General features: G+C 28.9%; 1 protein-coding gene across 2 annotated transcripts in view; it reads right to left on the bottom strand.

The window, feature by feature from the left end:
- Positions 1-21,512, bottom strand: part of LOC142327590 (WD repeat-containing protein 91) — a 101,104-nt gene that overhangs the window by 62,904 nt on the left and 16,688 nt on the right. Inside the window, exons 2-3 of one of the 2 annotated variants that reach the window (XM_075370769.1) lie at positions 20,884-21,007; positions 4,381-4,521 (exon numbers count right to left, since the gene is read on the bottom strand). In XM_075370769.1, the coding sequence (XP_075226884.1) occupies positions 4,381-4,521; positions 20,884-21,007 (265 nt within the window). The remainder of the gene's footprint in view (positions 1-4,380; positions 4,522-20,883; positions 21,008-21,512) is intronic. The other variant, XM_075370779.1, reaches the window with a different exon arrangement.

Below are 21,512 nucleotides of genomic sequence, written 5' to 3'. Positions count from 1 at the left end.
TGGAAATTTATAAAAGTTTAAGAAATTTCCTTCTTTAAACTTTAATTCTTCATTGCACTGCAAATCAATTAGTTCCAGTTGCACTGCGGGTTCCACATCACCAAGTGAAATTTAAACAAATTGCAAAGATTTTAAAATATAACTTCTCAGATTCAAAATCTATAAATCTCTTGTTAAATAGAAGAATTATTTTTGTCAATATAGCTCGCATAAGAAGAACTAAGTTGTTCTTATCATTAAAACATCTGTTCACAACTTTAGAAATGGTGAGTAATATTATTTTTCAATTGTAACACAGAGACAACTTGCTTTGACATGCTGAAACGCTATAAAACAGATCACTTATAAAATTATCTTTCCCTTGTATGTCAAAATTTAAATTGTTCGTATGGCCTGTTATGTAAATAAGAAATGCAAAATTACATAACGAATTTGGATCTTTGAGAGAGTTCACAGTTAGTTTCTTTCAACTGAAAAAATTTATATGTATTCAAGTAAATCTAAATAGCATTTTAATACTTTCCATAGCCAGTGAATTTCAGTAAAATAAATAATATTTTTGTACACAGAGTCAATTTCCTCAAAAAAAAAAAGGCCTAAATTGGAGTGATTTAAGGTCAATGATCTTAAAAAATTAACTGAAGCTGTTATATTTTTCATAACATTATGGAATCCCAATCTTTTTGCTATTAGGTTTTGCTGATGGCTTATGCAATGAAATTATTTAATTTGTGCCTGGAATCCTAATGTTTTCAGGTGTCTCAAAGAAGAGACACTATTCAGTTTTTTGCAATTATCATTGCAGGTGCACTGTCAGTCACTATCCCCATAAGTTTTGTTAGATCAAATCTATAGTTTTCTATGCTAGACAATAATTCTTGTAATACATCTAAACCTCTTGTTTGACCTTTTATCGAATTTAATTCAAGAAGTTTTTTGTAAATTTCAAATTCTGTGACTGCACAAATAAATATAGCCATTTGGGCTGTAGATGTTAAATCTACTGACTCATCAACAGAAAGAAAATAACAAATAAAATTATTAGAATTCCATGAAATTACACTCAAGTTTTCTGAAATCTGTCTGTCTGTCTGAAATCTGTCTTTGAACAGTTTTCCAATTAAAACTTACATCCTCAAGTTTTGATATGATGTGGTTATTAAGCATTTTTGGGGGAAATCGCAATTCCTCTTTTTAATGTATCAAGAATGCACTAAAATATATTCTCCTGTGATGTTAGTGACTGATGAAGAAAAACAATTTACTAATTTGTTAATTAAACACAAAATTTCTTATTGAAATCTGCCTGTTTACTTTCAAAATGTCTTAAATTGTGTTCTTTTGGTACTTCTACAGATTCATTGCATATAAGAAAAAAAAAATTTTTTATTATTTTCAACAAAACAATACTTATTTGTCCATTCATTATTATTAAAAACTTTCTTTTCATCTACAAGTGTTAGTTTATTTGACGTTCTGCATTTTGAAAAAGGGTTAATTTTTTTAAATAAAAAAAATTTAATGATATTTGCACAACACTAATTACTAAACTGTATTATTCTGTAAACTGAACTACTTACTGTTCTGTAAAAGACAATCATAGTTTGCTATGGAAACATACTGAAAGGAGGAGATGCATAGTTTTTTTTATGCATCTCCAAAATGTTCTGGCAAAAAATGTTGTGTAACATCATTGTCTGAACACAATATATTTGTTTTTAAAAAACTAAATGTTAAAATTCACAATTAAAAACAAAAACATCTTCAAAAACAATTAAAATAGATCTTAAATTTAAAAAAAAAAAATTTTAATAAATCTTAAAATTAAAATTTATTTAATTTTCAATTAAATAAATCTTAAATGAAATGATCTTAGTGTATGCTAAGATCGAAATAAAAACACAAAGATATATCACGCTACATATCTGATTCAGATAATAAAATTAACATCTGCTTTATGGCAAATGGTAAATAGCTTAAACACAGTAATTTAAATTTCTGAATGTAAAAGGATGGCCTAAGAAATCGTACATAAGATAACTTTGTTTCATTATCTTCTAAACTAGTTCGTATGTTAGTCCCAAGTTAAACTTGCAACATAATGGTACATAACAGATACAACCCACCAAGATGTCATGCACTGTTAGTTGGCAGTCTCAGCAAGCACAAAGGAGTGCATCCATTTGCATCATCAGATATCCATGAGTGAGCCCAGTGTGCTCTATTTATAAACGGCAGATAATAACCTCCTCTCTTCGGTTACTTCTGTATGAAGAGCTCCATGGTGATATTATTTTCTTAATTGGGTGAAGTTTATTGCTCATGGTAGCATCCCATTCATTTTGACAGTCATGCTCGAAGTTGTATTATGTCTTGTCATTTGCGAAATGGCAGATGAATCTCACATACTACAGGATGTCTGGAGTATACATCACTAATCATCTGTAAGGTACTCATGAAATCCAAGCAAACAAGTACATGTCAAAATGTTAGGCTAATTATATTTAAGGCATTAATAGCAAAAAGCTCCACAACAAAAATATTGGTAATGCTGAGGAGGCCAAACATGTTTTGTCTATTGTCAATCTCAAAGGGAACCCAACAGAATTGTTTTTAGATCCAACCATATAAACCACAGCAACCGGAATCAAACTATTTATAATATAATAAACATTTTTTCAGAGAAAAACTGGATTTGTTCTTTTTATTATACTGACACACAGATCAAAGCAATAATTAATGACAGAAGGCTGCCAAGGTGGGTAATAACATGACTGGAGGTAATTGTATACCTAAGAGAAAAGGTGCTGAGCTCTGATACCTTGTGGAGCAGTAGATCTTGGCTGTTCCTGGTATTAATTAACCATATTCATATCTGGTTGGAGAATACCATATCAAATGTTGGATTAATTGGTTGTGCTTTAATCCGAGCCATATAGGAGCAAATAATCTACTCCCACCTATTCCATAAAGATAGCTCTTCACTGTCTACCAGTAGACTTACATGGGGCTTAAGCAAAATGTTCTTGTGGCAGGATGGATGAATGAGTGATGGACTGGATCAAGCATCTTCAATGCGGTGGCCTGTGCCAAAAAATAATTTTCATAGCCGTAGTCTATGTGGGAACAGACCAGATTTAACCAGCTTATCATATTTATAAGCTTTTTGAGTTCAGGTATTAATATTTTTTCTAATAAAATTCTGAGTGAATGAAATGAAAACAAATTATGGAGTATATTCTGACGCAACATGTAAGATTTATATTAATGTCCTCTAATAAAACATTACTTACAATTAATAATATTAATACAAGATATTATTACAAGTAATCTAAGAACAGATTACTTTAAGTAAATTTAAATTACCCAGTTTTTTCTTTAAATAAAGACTAAGTTACGCAAAATACAGAAATACTCCTACATTAATTTAAATTTTATCTCTTTAGAAATTGCAAACAGTAAAACTAAAAGTTAATTTCTATATTAAAATTGATTTCAAAATGTTTTTTTTTAAGCTTTTCTTATTTAAAACCTAGAATGAAATGTTCTGTTCTTAAAACACAATATGTAGTATCTAGAAACTGTTACACATATTTCAAACAGTCCTCTGGAGTACATAAATTTAGTTTGTGATTTAAGAAAGTTACAAAATTTATAGAGCACATGAGTACACATTGAAATAAGAATATACAATATCTTAATAATATTAACTTATATAATATTAATATATAAATTTATAATATTAATATTATATCATATCTTTATAATATTATCTTACAAACACCTGATAAAAACAAATTTACCCTAAATGCATATGAAATACAGTAATTCTAGACTTGAATAATAATATTAATGAAATATAGCAAATAATACAGTACTTTAGTTATAAATTTAAAAGAAAACATAAATTATCAAATCTGAGGTGTGCAATCCCTTACTGTCTGGGAAGATGGATGTCATTTAAAGTAGTGGAAAACAGCTTACCTTACTGGCTCCACTGTTAATAACAAATACTGCAAAATGTAATTCAATTATATGAAAAAAACCTAGCACAACAATATGCCTTTTTCATATAATAAATTTTATTCTAACATTCATGAATAACATGTACCTTTAATAATTTAATATTATTTAAATAAAAAAGTGATAATGGAGATATTTTTTTAATGTGCATTTTAAAAAATATTCACAGTTGATGATGATGATGATGACACTCTTGAAGGCACTTTTATGTTAAATAAACTAATACAATAAAATTTGTAGCTAGTTATACATAAATAATTGTTTCTTATAAATTTAAAATGTAGAAAGAATAAAATCCATTTAAGAAATTTAATAACAAAAGAGTAGGAAATTCCAAAAAAAATTATTATTACTTACTAAACCACTCTTTCCATTCAGGCTGGCCTTGAAGATCAGAAGTCATTTTTGTAAAAAATTCACTTACTTTATCAGACTTCCCATTAGCAACTGCATTTGCAAGATAAAATTTTAGCACAGCATTTTCCAGCTTTCTAACAGCTAAAACAAAATTTACAACTCTAAATAAAACTTTATTACAACTAACCTGCATGTAACCAGTAAAATTAATCTATACTAATAACAAATCTAAATAAGAAAACCCCCACAAATCATGAAAGATTAACTGAATCTATTCAAAACCTTGAATAGCATCTATCATAAACAAATATATCAGATTAAAGAAACGAATGAATCAAATACGAAAAAAAATTAAGCAGAATTCATCTCAAAAAAGCTTAAAGCAACTATGTATAATGAGACTGACACGAAATACAAGTTCATTAATGAAGTAAAATGAACAATTGAGTAATCTAGTCCGTCCACAAGCAGCTCAGTCAACTCTCCCTTCACAAATTGGTACAATATTGTCTTTAAATTACACATTCTTTGCAAAGGAGTAAAATATTCAACTCAAATCTAATACAAAGCTATTTTGATTACCAATAATATTTTTGGGATTTTTTGGTAATAAATGGTCTTTTCTACACCACTCGAGTATCTTCAATCTTCATTTCAATATTAAAGTTTATATATATACTTTAATATTGTCTAATTAATATTTTCATGTCACCACAAGGTGCCCCCTCCAATCTGAATAACTTTTGTTTAGGACATTTTTTTGTATTGCATATATTTTATGAGAAAATCACCTGGGGCGATTAAAATGAAACACTCTGTTTCATTTAATAGTAAAGTGTATAAGTGTAAGTGTATAACTAGTAATTTTACATTGGAATATGTAGTCACAGATGACCTTAGACCTTTTTTGAAGGTCATACGGTTAACCATCAGAGATAGTGTTATACTAGTGATAGTGTTGTACGGAGATACTGTTATACAAGTTATACTTTTTTGAAGGTCATACTACTGGAATATTTATATTTAGCTCGCAAACTATAGAAAGAGCATAAAAATAACTACACTATCTCTAATGGTTAGCCCAAGACCTTCAAAAAAGGCCCAAGGTCGTACGTATGATGAACATATTCCAATGTAAAATTTTCTGCTCTTTTCATTGATGGGGTAAAAAATAGGTCATCCCATTTGAAAAAAATCATTAACCTTGAAATAACGGTAAAGGTCAAATCCAAGGTCGCCATGAGGTGTCCCTCTCCAATCTGAGTAACTTTTGTTGAGTCATTTTTGTTTTTGTATAGTGCGTAGTTCACAAGAAAGTCATCTGGGGCGATTAAAATGAAACACCCTATATATATATAAATTTTAATTAAAACTAATCACCTAGTACAGAATATGGACATAAGACATATCTTACCTTAGTTTTTTCATGAAACTATGAGTACCTTTGTGGGATCCCGCATTCTTGTCATGACTGTAATAATTCCATTATTGTATAATAAAATTTAAAAATAAAAACACTAAATTAATAAAAACCAAATATTAATTTATAAAAGTGCTGCAATCTGTTGCAGTTTTTATAACACTGTCTCCCTCAAACACTGTCTCTGGGTTTATCAAATTGAAATGTTTTTTCTACTTATATATATGTAATAGTTTTCTAATATATTTAATTTTATGTCATCTTTATTTCTAATATTCCTAAATTTGTATTAATATCTGAAATAAAATGTTTATTATTTATTGGATGATTTGCCATATTAGATAAACCTAATTTCCTATTTTTGTAATTTCTATAAGTTCAAGAAATCTAATTTTAAAGGATCTATTTGTTTTTCCTACAATAAACACCATCACAATCATTACATTTAATTTTATAAATTCCATACAGATTGTTTATTTTATTATTACTTCTATTTTTTAAATATTTTATTATGCTGTTATTAGGTTTGTATGCCAGTAAAGTTGTTTTAGTAATGTTTTCAATGATATTATTAGTGTATAATTTATTTTAGCTTGTCCAAGCCGTATTGGCACAGATCTGATGAACACCGTAATTGTATATCTTGCTGCCTAACGAGCAAGGGTTTATAATACTTCTCGATTAAAGACAGTGTGTACGGTACGACTATTGTTCATTCCAATCAATGAACAAATTCACATAATTCATATAAATTCATACATTTATTAGTTACTTATTTAATCCTGAGTTTATATATTATTAAATTAATAATTTAATTTTTATTAGATACTGAAATAGGTAAGTTATGCAATATTAAGCAGACTAATTGGCTGTTACTGATTAGTGTTTAGGCCTAAATGTATTTATTTATAGTTTATAACTATATAAAATATCCAAGCCAAACACACACAATATTGATGTCTACTGTTTATGCTACACTCTTTGCCTTTTGTCCTGGGAGCGGCAAACAACCGTACGCTAACGTAGGCTATAGCCACACATAATAGAATTTCTTTATTCAGGTTTGTGTAAATAATAACCAAACGATGTGTCATTCTAAACATACAAATGAAACATTAAATCTCTATTTATAAAAATCGTTCCTGATTCACTCAGAGACTAACGTTTTTGTAAACGATTTTGTTCTAATTTATACTGTATTTGCAGTTAAAACTTGTCCAGTTAATTGTGTAATAAACATAAGTACAAAAAAAAAGTTATACCGTAAATTAGTATAAAAAAATTAAATTAAAAAATTACTAAAGATAACAAAAAATTATACTGCATACAGTAACACCCCAAACCTACGTGACAGGTGGTACTGAGCGATAACTGTGTTAAGTCGAATTCACGTAAGTCAGGGTACAATTTTGTATATAAATTCATACAAATTATGTTTAATTGGGGTCAGAGACTAAAGAAAACAATCAATAATTTAAAAGAAAAATGTGATCTTAGATAATACAGTACTTACAACAAATTGTATTACATATTTGAATTGCAAAAACGTATACCGAAGTTATTTTGACGTAGAAGACGTTTCATAAAATCAAACAAGTCAAACAATCAACGACTTGTTCTTCTCACGCAAAATTTCCTTGTAGCACCCTAATAATCTTTTTTAGTCCTTATTTTGTAGCAGAAATGTGCTCTCTTCGTTGGAGTCTATGTTTTCCAAAATTTGTAACCCTTTTTCAATTGAACTGAGGCCTACTGTCAAGTTTCCAACCATCATTTGATCCAATTGAACTGGATCTAAAGAATCAGATTCTTCAATGTCTTGCTCTTGCTCACGCATTTCTATGAACTCAGTAGTTGTCAGCTCCTGATTGTGTGAATCCAGCACTACTTGAACGTCATCACTATCCACTTATAAATTTATTGGTCTGGCAAGATTGAAGACAACTTCTTCAATCACATTACATTAACGTTTTCATTAGGCTCTGGCGCTGATTCCGCGTGTCTTAGTGGTGAAAAAAATAGACACAGTTTTTTCCAGATGATTTATGTTTTTTATGAAATTTCATTCCAAGATTGTCCAATGATTCTCACAGTATCTAAAATATTGAATTGTTTCTAAACATTTTTAACGGAGAGCTCCTTGTTTTGTCTCATAACTTCATGCAGATGCACAAACGATCATCTCATGTAATAAGCTTTGTATGTTTTTATGAATGCCTGGTCCATCTGTTGAAACAAGCTGGTTGTATTTGGTGGCAAAGAACTACTTCTACTACTACTACTACTAAACTAAACAGATAAAATGCACATAAGCGTCCACATATACAAACAGTATAATGACTATGGTGAATAGACAAGACAATGATGGGTAACTGATACTGTAACTATACAGAATGAATCAGTTTTATAAAAATACTGTAACTTCGTTCCTAGGATGTACTCTGTATAAGCGGCATCCGGTATTGATAAACTAAAGCCTAATGTAACTATATTTATGTGACTGAATTTAGTTACTTCTAAGAAAACGTTTACTATACATAAATTATTCTGGCTAAAGGCTATGTTTCAAGTAAGCCCCGCACCCTTATTTTTTCTCTCAAATTCCAAGAAAAAAGTGCGGGGATACTCGAATAAATATGGTAATTGATTTTTAATGGAAAACAGATGTGTTAAAGGAAGATGACATTGAAAGCATAATTATAAATATAGGGATGGACGATGGTGAGACATCAGATAGTGAAGACGAATTGGAAATTAATTTTGGTGAAATGAAACCGAGTCAATCTCAGAAATCAAGGGTTGTTGGCCGTCACAGAAGACAATTCTACAGAAACTGCAGATGAAACTGAATGACTGTATTAAGGTAGTATTGATCGTTTAATTATTTAGTAAATTAAAATAAAAATATTATTTTATTTATTCTGTACCTACATCCAAGTAGCTATGGTTCTGTAAGCTTATATCTCCAAATTATTACTATCAGCTTTAAATATAAAGCTGTGAACTATGTTACTCTTTTAGTGAAAATGTTTACTTAATTAAATTATTGTAATTAATTGCAGGTTAAATTTATTTATTTTATGAATACAGTAATATTAATATTTTTAATTATGTTATTATTATAATCAGAAAGAAATTACAGGTTCCAAAAACACAGTAACCCATTTTATATGGACAACATTTCTTGCTTAGAATGGATTGACAAGCATATCAGTTTGTTCAGTAGGACTAAGCCTGAACTATACTGTTGTGTTATCTCCATCTCTGTCTATACCCGAACAAAACAACAGTGCTGTGCTCCTCTGTGAATATGAACTTTACCTTGTCAAATAATACCTATTGAGATTTCCACTATCTGCAATTATATCAGAAATTTATTTACAGGCTTTTGAGAGTAAATTGGTGCACTGTATCACACAAAGTTTTAAAATGGGGACGTTATATCGATGATATTATTATTATATATAACCCAGTAGTAAACAATGAACATCTAATAATATTAAACGGATTAAATTATTATAATGAAAATTTTAAATTCACATTTGAAACATACAGAACACCTACATCTAATAATATAACTCATAAAAAAATCAAATCACCCTTGGTCTCATAAAGTTTACATTTGGACAAATATTATTAATAGAGCAATCAAATACACATATAATAACAAAGTTAAATAATGAAATAAACATTATAAAACAAATAGCGATTGAAAATCAATATGATCCTACTTTAATTAATAATATTTATGAAAAACAATTATCAAATACCTTACAACCAATACATAATAAAACACAGTGACAAATTAAACATATACACCAATAATATCAGTAATTATACACCAATAATATCATTGAAAACATTACTTAAACTTACAATAAAGAAATATTTAAACTGTCATACAAACCTTAATAACCACATAATAAAATATTTAAAAAACATAAATATAAAATATAAAATCTGTGTGGAATTTATAAAATTAAATGTAATGATTGTAATGGTATTTATATAGAAAAACAAATGATCCTTTAAAACTAGATTTCTTGAACATTATAGAAATTACAAAAATAGTAAATTAGGTTCATCTAATATGACAGATCATCTAATAAACAATAAACATTCTATTTCAGATATTAACACAAATTTAAAAATATTAGAAATTAACAGATGACATAAAATTAGATATATCAGAAAAATATTACATATACAAATACAAACAAAATTCAATTTGATAACCATCAGACAGTGTTTGAGGGAGATAATAATCTTAAAAAAAACTACAACAGATTGCAGCACTTATAAAATTAATATGCAATTCGCATTACTTCAGTATTTTTTATTTTTTAAATTGTATTATACAATAAGTCATCTAAATATTATATACTAGATTGTTTATTTTAGTAGAATTTAGCAATACGAAGGAATAAAATGAATGTTAAAAAATATTAATTTCAGTAAAATAATACATATAAAGTGTTTATAAAAACCATTTGAAGATTTCAGGTACGGTTTCCCACATCAAAATGAATACATCACCACATGTCCAGGAACGCTTAGTTCCTAGACATTTTGTAACATAAAAATTTATTTCTCAGGAATGGTTAATTATATCGAGCTGAAATTTTATATACTGTTAGGGTACCTAGAACTTTACTTGAATATAAATAATGCATCTCATCTCTCAATCCATTTCAAAATGGCGGCACGTAAACCTTTTAATCATTAATATCTTTGCAACCACTGGTTTATTAAATATTCACAAAAAATGTTAAGCGTTTTATGACAAAGAAAATGATATCTTATTTATTCAAATTCATTCATAAATAACAATGTTATGCAAAAATTCTTGAAATGAGTCACTCCAGATTAAAAAACTAGTTTTCATTTCCTTCCAAATAAAATTAAATCCGCATCACATAAACTTTTTATTTAAACAATTCTTCTTGTCTTAAAGAAACCTTTAAAATGATGTATCACAAAAAGGATGTTAACATTTTAAAATATCTGAGTTACAACCAGTGGGCCACCGCCCCCCGAAGAAGATGTTGAAATTCTATTTCTCATCAAAAAGTAAAACTGATAATACCTTAACCTGAAAGTTACAGTATTCAATCTAGAACAGTTGTAAAGTTGTTGAGGGGTTTCCACAATTTTGATTCACTTTGTGCATATATAACTGCTACTTTTTAAAAAAACAAAATTAATTTCAGAGCTAACAAAGCAGAAAACACTAGAATTATAGAATAAAAATATCTCAATCAGTTTTACAACCCTGTGAAAAATTAACAACAATTAAATCAATTTTACTTTCAGTAAGCGCAATAATTCAATAAAGAAATAATTATCCCCAACCCAACACTCATGAGGTGGGGCATTTCATCCCCCCCCCTTTAACAAGCCTCATTGTAAATACCAAGGCATGATTTACATAAATCTATAAATGAATACTTTAAGGAGTGTATTGAATTAAGAACAAAAAATACAAATTTTGTATTTTACATTCTAGAAAGAAACTGCAACCATTGGTTGCAAGATAGTTGAGGTAATTCTGTCTTAGTTAAGCTTATTGTAAAGCTGCCATAAAGGAAATCAACTCAAGAAGTACATTCAGGCAGAACCTATTACCTGTAAATGATACCAATAATTCAAACTCCATAGTGACAACATACTCAGCATGAGCCCAGATTTACAGAACCTGAACCAAGATCAGATTAAAGAAAAAGAAAAAGCAGTGGAAAATAGGAAAAAATAAGTTCCTTTATGAAGAACACCAGAACAAAACAAACAACCTCACAAAAGAAAACCTTCATGGGAAATGGCAACCACCTGTTCACAAACCCTGAGTATCTGAAAATTTTTATTTAGGATGAGAGCAGAAATTACCGTTTACTGATTTTTAAATGATGAGCTCAAGTATTTGTAGCAACAAAATTATATTAGTCAACAGAGAATTAGACAGAAGCTCCTAAAAGAATATGTTTGCTTATTTCCTGAATTGTGTCCATGCAGAAGTAAGTGACTCAGCTAAAAACTCTTAAGCTAGATTGCCATTTTGTTGTATTTTATGTAAAAGAATTGCTACAATTCATGATCCAGGTTTAGTTATAAGGATAAAAAATTGTGACACAAATGCAGAACAATCAATACAAACACACACATTTTAGCAAATTAAAAACAACTATTAACAAGCTAATTTATTGGAATTAATAAAAAGCGTATTATAAACATTGACAATATTCAACATCTTATTAGCTTATTGAATTTTCTTCAGGATCGGAAGAATAAAATAAAACTTTTTTCCTATACAGAAAAAAGTACTGAACACTAAGTTTCATGATGTGATGCTTGAAATCAAATTTTTAAAAATTCAATTCCCTCATAAATTATTTTCACATATAAAGATTTCTTCAATAACTGATTGTTATTTAAAGTTTTTTTTTTAATTTTTTAAACAATCGTACTTATTCATTACGTTCATCTTTGAAAATGTAATTTGTAAAATGAAAAAGTGAACCTGTTCACCATTTCTCATTTCCATATTAACGAAAGTCTACATGGTAATTTAATTATGTAAACAAAATTAAAAGAAGTAGTTTTTCAATATGCATAATCTTTTTCTCAAGGATAAATTTTTATATTCTGTAGCGGAGTTTTGTTTTTATTGTTAGAGAATGGGAATGAGAATAAAAAAAAATTGTAATTAATGTAACCTATTCATTAATTTACTATCTCACAAACAGTAACCTACGCAAATATTTATTTGGAAAACAAAAACTAAAGTTTCTTTTTTTATTTGGTTATTTCTTTTAATCTAAAAATTATAATTTAATTAATAAGCTACATTTTTCCAGCACAGTTGCCAAAGAATTATGGTTTATGCATAATGACAAATTTTTAAGACTTTTCCAAACCACCTAATTTTTACAAATTACAATGGAGCCACAACATTTCTTGGAATAGTTTCTTCTTTTAATTTAACTGCTGTTCATTCAAAATGACATACTAGTATACTACAATATGAAATCATAATTTTAAAAAAACAATAAGCACATTTTAATGAAAATCAAATGGAATTTTAAGTAACTTATTTTTGCAATTTATAATGTAATTTAATTTGTTTTGACATTTCTATAACACGTTATTTTGGTAAAAAAAAAAAAAAAAATGACCCGATCCATCTTGGCACATAATGCTACTTTTATCACTTGCTATTAAAAAACTTTATCTGTCAAAATTTACAAAAAAATATTCACTCAATGACTCAATTTATTTAATTTACATTTCTTTGGTTTAAATCGGTCTAGAAATTTGAAATCACTATATTTTTATGAGTTCTTTTTTTTCTAATTTCTCATGAATTGTCTTAAAGCACTTTTTTCTGCTTTTAAGTAACTGAGAATCATACATAATTAAAGGTTAATTTTGTTAATTTCACCATAAAATAAAAGCATATGTTATTTTTTAAGAGTCATAGTAAGCAGGATTTTTTTACACTATTTGAAATTGAGTTTATGTAGCAGTCAGTAGATAAAAATTAAACTAATACTAAAAATAAATTATTTTCTTCACTGTGACAAAAAGAAGCTGCCAAACTGATCTGCTGTCATGCAAAAATATGACCACTCATACATCTATATAACTAAATCCATGTAAAAAAATAAAAATAACCTAAAGTACAACTTGCTTTGAATTTTAATCCATCAAAAAAAAAATGTACAAAAAATTATTCATAATTAATTTTTCTAACTAATACAGTAGTCATATAGTAAAAAGCATCCAAATAATTACAAAGTGAGCACCAGTCAAATAACTACAAAGCTAATCTTCTTTCAGAAAACTTTTATTAAAACATTTTAGTCTACATGTTTTAAAACTTGGCAGATTACATTTAGATTTACATCGAATGTAGGATACAGTCCATAAAAAATGTCAGCTCTTGCCTTTACTGTTGCACTATGTTGTTCCTCTACCTAAACATAGTAATTCTTTTTTATAAATTTCTTTCCCATAGATAATGTATTTTCATTATTATATTCTACCTCTACTTGATCTTGATTACTTAATTTCTTTCCTGACCCACATAATATACCTTCTTATTTATAATTTCCTTAGCGATTAAAAATGGTAATCTATTCTCAGACAGCTTTAAAAACTTTAATACCTATTTTAGAAATAATTTTAGAGTACATCTATTCATTTCTACTTCTAAATTTAAAATATAATTTGGGCTGTTGTATGAAATATTAAACACTTTTTCAAAAAAAAAAAATGGAGCATTCAAACCTTTTGAAACCCATACTTGTGCTGTGTAACACATACATAATTGCCTTAATAAAGTGTAAAAATATTTTATTAATACTTTAATATTAAATATTAAAATATTATTAATTTGATATTAAAATATTATTAATATTTTATTATTAATTTAATATTAAAATATTATTAATATTATTTTAATATTAATATTTTATTAATAAGTGTAAAATATTTTATTCTTAGTTAAAAAAAAATAAAAATGTAATTTAATAAAATAAACTGTATGTTTGGCTTTGAAAGTACCCTTTGCCAAGTACAGCTTATCCCACCTTTTTATATTACAACTTTTCTTTCGTTTTCTTTTAAATGCCTATTAAGGACTGAGTCAGAACAACACAGCTATATTTCTCTATCATTTCTAATTGTTTATTTTCAGATACCCAACATAGTTATGTACAAATGTTGCTTCTTTCTTCTTACAGATCGTAATTTTTTTATTTTTGTAGATTGACCCCTACACCCCATGTATTACAATAATTACTTAAATTGATGTTGATAATTTCTTGAAGCATATCCAGTCTACATGCCATCAGCACAATGTCATCTGTATATATTAAAGCATGCAAATTAATATTATCAATGTTAATTCACTGTCTTAATTCCAATAATTTGTAATTGATAAAGAACACTACTAAATCAGGGGACCAACATCACATCTCTATAACACTCTTTTACACCCTAAAATTCCAATTTGAGCTTAATACAGTTTATCGAATTAAAAATATTAATTGCTGAGTAGTGCTTTCAAAATCCTGCCCAAAATTCCATAATCTATACTATTATACAAAGAGCAAGGGGTTTTTTTTGTTCGAGATAAACAAAAAAAACCTACCCCATCAATTGCAACCAAATTTTTACCCATGTTTCTTAGTATAACTGAGAAGGTTTATAGATATATTTCATCTCGAAAAAATCAATTAAAAAACACATTAAAAAGATAATGCATCACTGCCTTCATACATAGTATGTTGACTCTCCACTAAGTGGCGGGATATATTACCGTCAGCAATGACTTTTTACGCAGTATATTAGCTCTCCGCTAGGTAGCAGACATGTTGTGCTAAATTCAGCTTACTTAATCACGAGAGCGTAAGCTACCGATAATTGTTAATTACTGAATACCAGACAATACTAATTCGTTTCTTTTAAATACATATAGTAGTTAGGTTAATGCAGTTGTATTAAATTTCTCAGGTAATATGATATATTGGTTCTGTGACAGGGATAAATATTTATTCAAATTTATTTATTTATATATCGACTTTAGTGGTACTTGTTGAGCAACAAATATTTGATTATTTGAATTTATAAAATTAAATAAATAATGCAAATATAATATATAAATATGAGTACATCTGCAACACCTCAACTGCAGATGACAGTTATCGCAGGAGAAGTCCAGAGAACGGAGATCATACAACAATATACAAGGTAACATAATTGATATTGATAATAAATGGATTAATAAATGAATAATTGATAATAAATCATCCCACATTGTCACATTGCTTTAATGCCCACATAAATGTTGAATTTTGCAACTCCGTGCAAGCGATTCGGTACATATGCAAACGCATTACCAAAGGTTCAGATCAAGCAACGTTTTGGTTGAAAATCAAAGAGATGAATTGAATGAGTACATTAATGGTAGATATATATGTATATCTGAGGCTGATTGGTGATTTTTTTTCTTTCCAATGCATCTATGCTATCCTACTATTGTTCACTTAGCAGTCATTTAGATACCTATCAAAGTATTTATTTCACTGAACAAAATCTCCAATGAGTCCTTGAAAGAAGACCACACTTACTGCTTTTTTTGAGCTTTGTCAGTCTGATGACTTTGCTAAGATACTGTTATATCCTGAAGTTCTTAGATACTATACCTATAACAAGTTTAGCAGAAGAAACTGCAGAATTGACATCGAAGGATTTCGAGGAATCAAAAAGGATGCTGCTCTGAGTAGATTATATAAAATTCATCCAAACAAAAGTGAATGCTTTCATCTACTTATGTTGTTGCATCAAGGACCTACATCTTTTGATTACTTGAAAACTGTTAGTGGTGTGCTACACCAAACATATAAAGCTGCTTGTGCTGCACTTGGCTTACTGGAAAATGATAATCACTGGAAAGACACGCTTGCTGATGCTTCTATCTGTCAGTCTTCACCTAACAACATCTAATTGTTTAGTTGGTTATAAATAATTTTTTTCTCTTGGCAGAATTCTGTTGTATTTCCCTTCCATTTTTTACTCCTAAGCCAAATTTTCCAATCACACTTCAACTTCTCTGACCACAGCATCCTAATCTCCCATCAGTACCTTACAGAAACCCTTTTCTGAATTGATAACATCTTCTATTCTTTCATATATCTCTTCAATGTCTTCTTAATAATTTGAGGTAATATATACCATATTTACTCCCATAATTCATGTCATTGCATAACTGATGCACCTGAATTTTTAAGTAATTCTCTTTTAAATATCTAGTCAAATAAATAACAACGTAATAGAGTAAAACACTGGCTTTTCACTAAATGATATTACTTTTTTTTTATTAAGACTGTAACATAAATTAACCTCTAAATTTAAAGTTAACAACTTAGTAAAATTAAAGTATCAAAACTTAGCGTTAAGTATCTGAATATTTGTGTTGTACTAAATGTGTATGATTTTTCTTGTGATTTTTGTCTGCGGATGCTGCAGAGAAAGCTGCACAATTAATTACAGTGGCAACAGTGTGACTGGACTGTTTTATGATTTATTTTTATTGTATTTCATTTGTACTTTATGTTTCTTTTTGTTTAGACCAACCACGTTACTGCCAACAGTGTTTAGGTTGTGTTCAATAAGATTAAGCTGATGATGAAATTGTTTATATTTTTGAATAAATTCATTATTTAATTTCAAAATCATTTCCTTGACATAAATTATACTCCTACTTCAGATAAAAAAGCTGGTCAAAAAAGTGCGTGAATTTGGCGAGTAAGTATGGTGTTTATACTATACAATGTGTCCAGAAACTTGCTGTGCAGTATGGTTTAGAATTATATGGTGCATTCTGTTCTTTTGGTGTTAAATTGGTTGCTCTGTGGATTCATTATGCGTTGCTCAGTAATAAACCAAGATGTCAGTTGTTTAGTGACTGAATGTGCTTCTTTTCGTTTCATGTTGTTTCATTTATCAGAATCAATAGTTCCGAGAAATTTAATAGTTCTTTTAGTAGAGAAACACATTTTTCGCATTGAACATATCTTTAATAAAAGCGACAAGTATACTGATTTAGTGAATCACAAATTTTCTGAAAAGTTTCCAAATATCCAAATGTGTTTCCCTTCCAAGTAAATACAAAAAACTTCTTCTTTGTTTTGGTTGTTTTTTATTGTGGGATTCCTTACCGCAATGCAGTCTAAACTCGTAACGAAAAATTTCAGTCAACATGCTCTGCTGAAGACGCTGATCAAAATGGAAGACCACCTAAACTAAGCAAACAGAAGCTGCTTGATATTTTGGATACTATGAACAAAAGTCCAACAAAGCCAATGCGTAAGTTAGCACAGCAGCAAGATATCGGACTTGCTACCGCACAAGCTGTAAGAAAAGAACTGAAACTTTTCCCTTACAAAGTAATGTGTGTTCAAGAATTGAAATCTACAGATCATGCTAAAAGACTAAATTATTCTCAATGATTTAAACATTTTATTGAACAAAATTCCATAGGAGCCTATAGACATTATGTTTTTTTTTTACAGATGAAGCCTGGTTTCATCATGGTACATCAATTCAAAAAATACATGACTGTAATCAACAACTAAACTCCATGAATAATCTTTAAATGAAGCAAAAATTGGAAACTGGGTTGGTGTGAGTAGAACACGCATTGCGAGTTTATAGTCGGAAAATACAGTTAATAGTGATCATTATTGTGCTGTTTAAACAAACAGCACAATACTGTTTAGTCAATTAATAGAAGTGGAAATCAATCAAGGTTGGAGTGTACATAGCTAACAGGTCAATGACTTTTTTACAAAATGTCTTTGGTGAATGAATCATTTCAAGCGATTTGAGACCTGCAAGATCACCCGATCTGACTCCCCCAGATTTTATGAGGGCAGTAAAACAAGAAGTGTATTGTAACAGACCACATATAATTACTAATTAAAAACTGCAATCACGGCATATGTACAAGACATTTCAGTACATCAGCTGGTAAAAGTGTTTGAAAACAAATTGAAACATGTACAATGTTGTATTGATGTTGAAGAAGGTCATTTTCAATACCTTTTCTAAACTACAGTTATTGTAAAATCCATTTCAATAAAATAATGAAATAGAAATACAAAATAATAATAATGAAAGTTTTATTGTTACACTTCCATAATTCCAGTGGACAGCAACTTTCCAAACGTACTGTATTAAAATAATTATTTTTGTTTAGAGTAATCCATTTATTACAAATAATTTAATCCATGCATTAGATATTTCACATAATCAATTTATCTGGAAATAAAAAATTGAAGTTTTTCCCAAACATGATTAAAAAAAAAAAAATTTTAATAAATGACAACTTTTTGCATTCATGTACAGTTGCAACAAATTAGCTCAATATCTATACCTGTACTCTTAGTACTCACACAAAGACCTTCTTCATTGGCTTCACAAATTTAAATTTAGAGTTAAATTTTAAACTGAGCTCGCTAAATTTATATAAAAAATACTGATTAAACAAAAAAACCGACCTAAATCAAATTTACTACTTCATATACTGAAGAGGTTCCTAACAACTTAAGGCAAGTGCTGTTAACAACTGCACCATCTGTAACTCCACTAAAGAACCAACTGGAAAAATCTTCTAGAAACAAATTCTGTATTTAGAAAAAGAGAAGTTTTATATTCATTTTCACAAAACAGTAATATGATGATTATTCAGCAACTCAAAACACTTTCGTTTTGAATCACCATTCCTCGTTTTCAAAAATAAATTTTACACTCTTCTGAGTGTCAATGTCTCCGTGAACAACATCAAACTGATAAAATTACATCTATTAATAAGCATAAACAGACATGAATCTGTACCCAAACACAGTTTCAAAGTACTCAATTGATCAATGCTAAAGCCAAATAACCATGTTAGACTCCTATATTTTGGAAAAATTCTTCCCTCCTTAATCTAAGAAATGCTTGCTACTGGGAACATGAGATTTGGGTTTCAGTATCCTCCACCGATTATAAAATCCATTTAAAATTTTAACTAGATAACTTATTTCCACTAGTCAACTTTTAATTAAGGTATTTTTCTTTATCGAAGAAAGTTAGTTCCCTTTCAATTATTTGGAATGAAGGGTGACAAATAATGTCAAATGTCATTTGACATCTCATTAAATTGTTAAATGCACAATGAGAGGTGTCTGCAAGGGTAGTTTTCATTTAAGCAATTGAATAACAATTTCTGAAGTCTAAGAAAGAGAAGTCCTTTTCTAGTTTTCCAAAAAATTACAGGTATCTGGTTTCCTTACACTAAAACAGCTTCCCCTGCAAATTTTATGTCAACAACTTATAAATATATTAATAAATATTTTGATAAAATGAGCTTCTTCCCAACTTTTGGAAAAGTTGAAAACTTATTATGATGTTAAGTTTCTGAGTTAAAACCTCTCTCTACTCTCTTCCAATAGGTTGTAAGTGTGAAAAATTTGTCGATTTTAAAAATCAATCAAAAACAGTTTCTTCATAATCTACTTAACAGTGCAACAGATAAAAATAAGTGGTAAAAATTGTAATATTATTTTTATATAATCACATTTTCTCATAAAAAAATTGAATAAGTCTGTCAATTCCCATGATTTATTTTAAACTGCACTTTGTATAAACCACACTACAAATGTGTAATTGAACCAATAAATTTTAAAACCTATGTCCAAGGAAGGACCAATTTATTTAAAATTATCTGTTTGATATGTTCATTGTTCATGGTTTTCTTTCGTAACACATAAATATTGTTGCAACATGCTGTGCTTTATCAGCAAGTACGACGCTAGCCATTCAAATGTCAACAGGAGTTACAGTACACTACAGTACACCTACATATCTGCACAAGCACTCCTTCCACCAAGCCAGCTGACTGCCAACATCACACCACAGCGGCATTACCCCCACCACCACTCTGGCCATCTTTACAAGCAAGAGACCAGTACCACAAGAGCTACTCTCCTGCAGACTACCACCAGAAACAGACCAAGAAAAAGATGGAAGAAGTTCCCTGGCCTGCCCAACGTGGGATCTCCCGATGGATACCAATATCCCCGCCAGAGGTCTGGCTGGCTCATTGGGTGCAGATGTCACCATCCTGCCACAGCTTGACAGGCTTCAAGCACCCTGGCCACCAGGCCTAACAGCAGGACCCAACACAATGTCGGATTGCTCAGGGAGAACCACCTCAGCAGCAACAACCCAACACCGCAGAGTTCTGGGGGTCACCACTACCATGCTGTAGTGGGAACACAACTGCCGCTGAGGGGAAGCATGGACTGATTCCAATAGCAAACCCCAATCACATGCACCCCCCTCCCCCCCAAACTCTCTCTCCAGTTATCAAAATATTATTTCTGGTATTACTAAGTTTTATTTAGTTACTTTTCTGAACTATTAACATTTATATTAATAGATATTTTAGTAATTTATTAAAATATTAAACTAAAATTGTTAACATGAAAAAACATTTTGTAAAATATATGTTTAAAGAATTTTTAAAAACTATTTATTACCTGCAGTGAATTCATGGTCCAATTTTGAAAATATTTTCCCATCAAGATGACTCCACAGCTCTCTCAAGGACGATAAATCATAAGAATAAATAAACTGTACCAATTGATCAATTATTTTATCTACCTAAAAAATTAATAAACAAACTTATCAAATCTATATATATATATCCAATATTAATCTACTCCATTATAACCAATCACACACCACAGAAAATTCATAAACAAATTTGTGTTATTAATAGTACTGTAACAAATGTATCGATTTACAATATCATAATTTTGCAATTTCATGTTATTTTTCAAACCTTAAAATGCAATTAATATTTTATTAAGGTGCATGTTCAAATAACTAAATAACATATGAACCTATCCAGAAAAACTTGCAAAATTTAGAAGTTAAGTCTATAAAATAAATATCTATTTTTGTTATTAAAAATCAGTATTTTATAAGAAAACATTTTTGTGTTCTTTTCTTTGATAAATCATCTTTGGACAAGGTGACTAAATTGAATATATTAAACTTAACATATAATAACAAGATTTTCTTTTTTCCACATTTGCAGATTATTTGTATGCCTAAGTTTTATGAATCAAAGTAAATTTGATGATTCATAAACAGAACTACAAAA

The sequence above is a fragment of the Lycorma delicatula genome, chromosome 1, assembly GCF_047948215.1.
Source record: "Lycorma delicatula isolate Av1 chromosome 1, ASM4794821v1, whole genome shotgun sequence".
Lineage (NCBI taxonomy): Eukaryota > Metazoa > Arthropoda > Insecta > Hemiptera > Fulgoridae > Lycorma > Lycorma delicatula.
The sequence above is the reverse complement of the archived record's forward strand: the minus strand, read 5'-3'. Positions and strand labels throughout refer to the sequence as shown.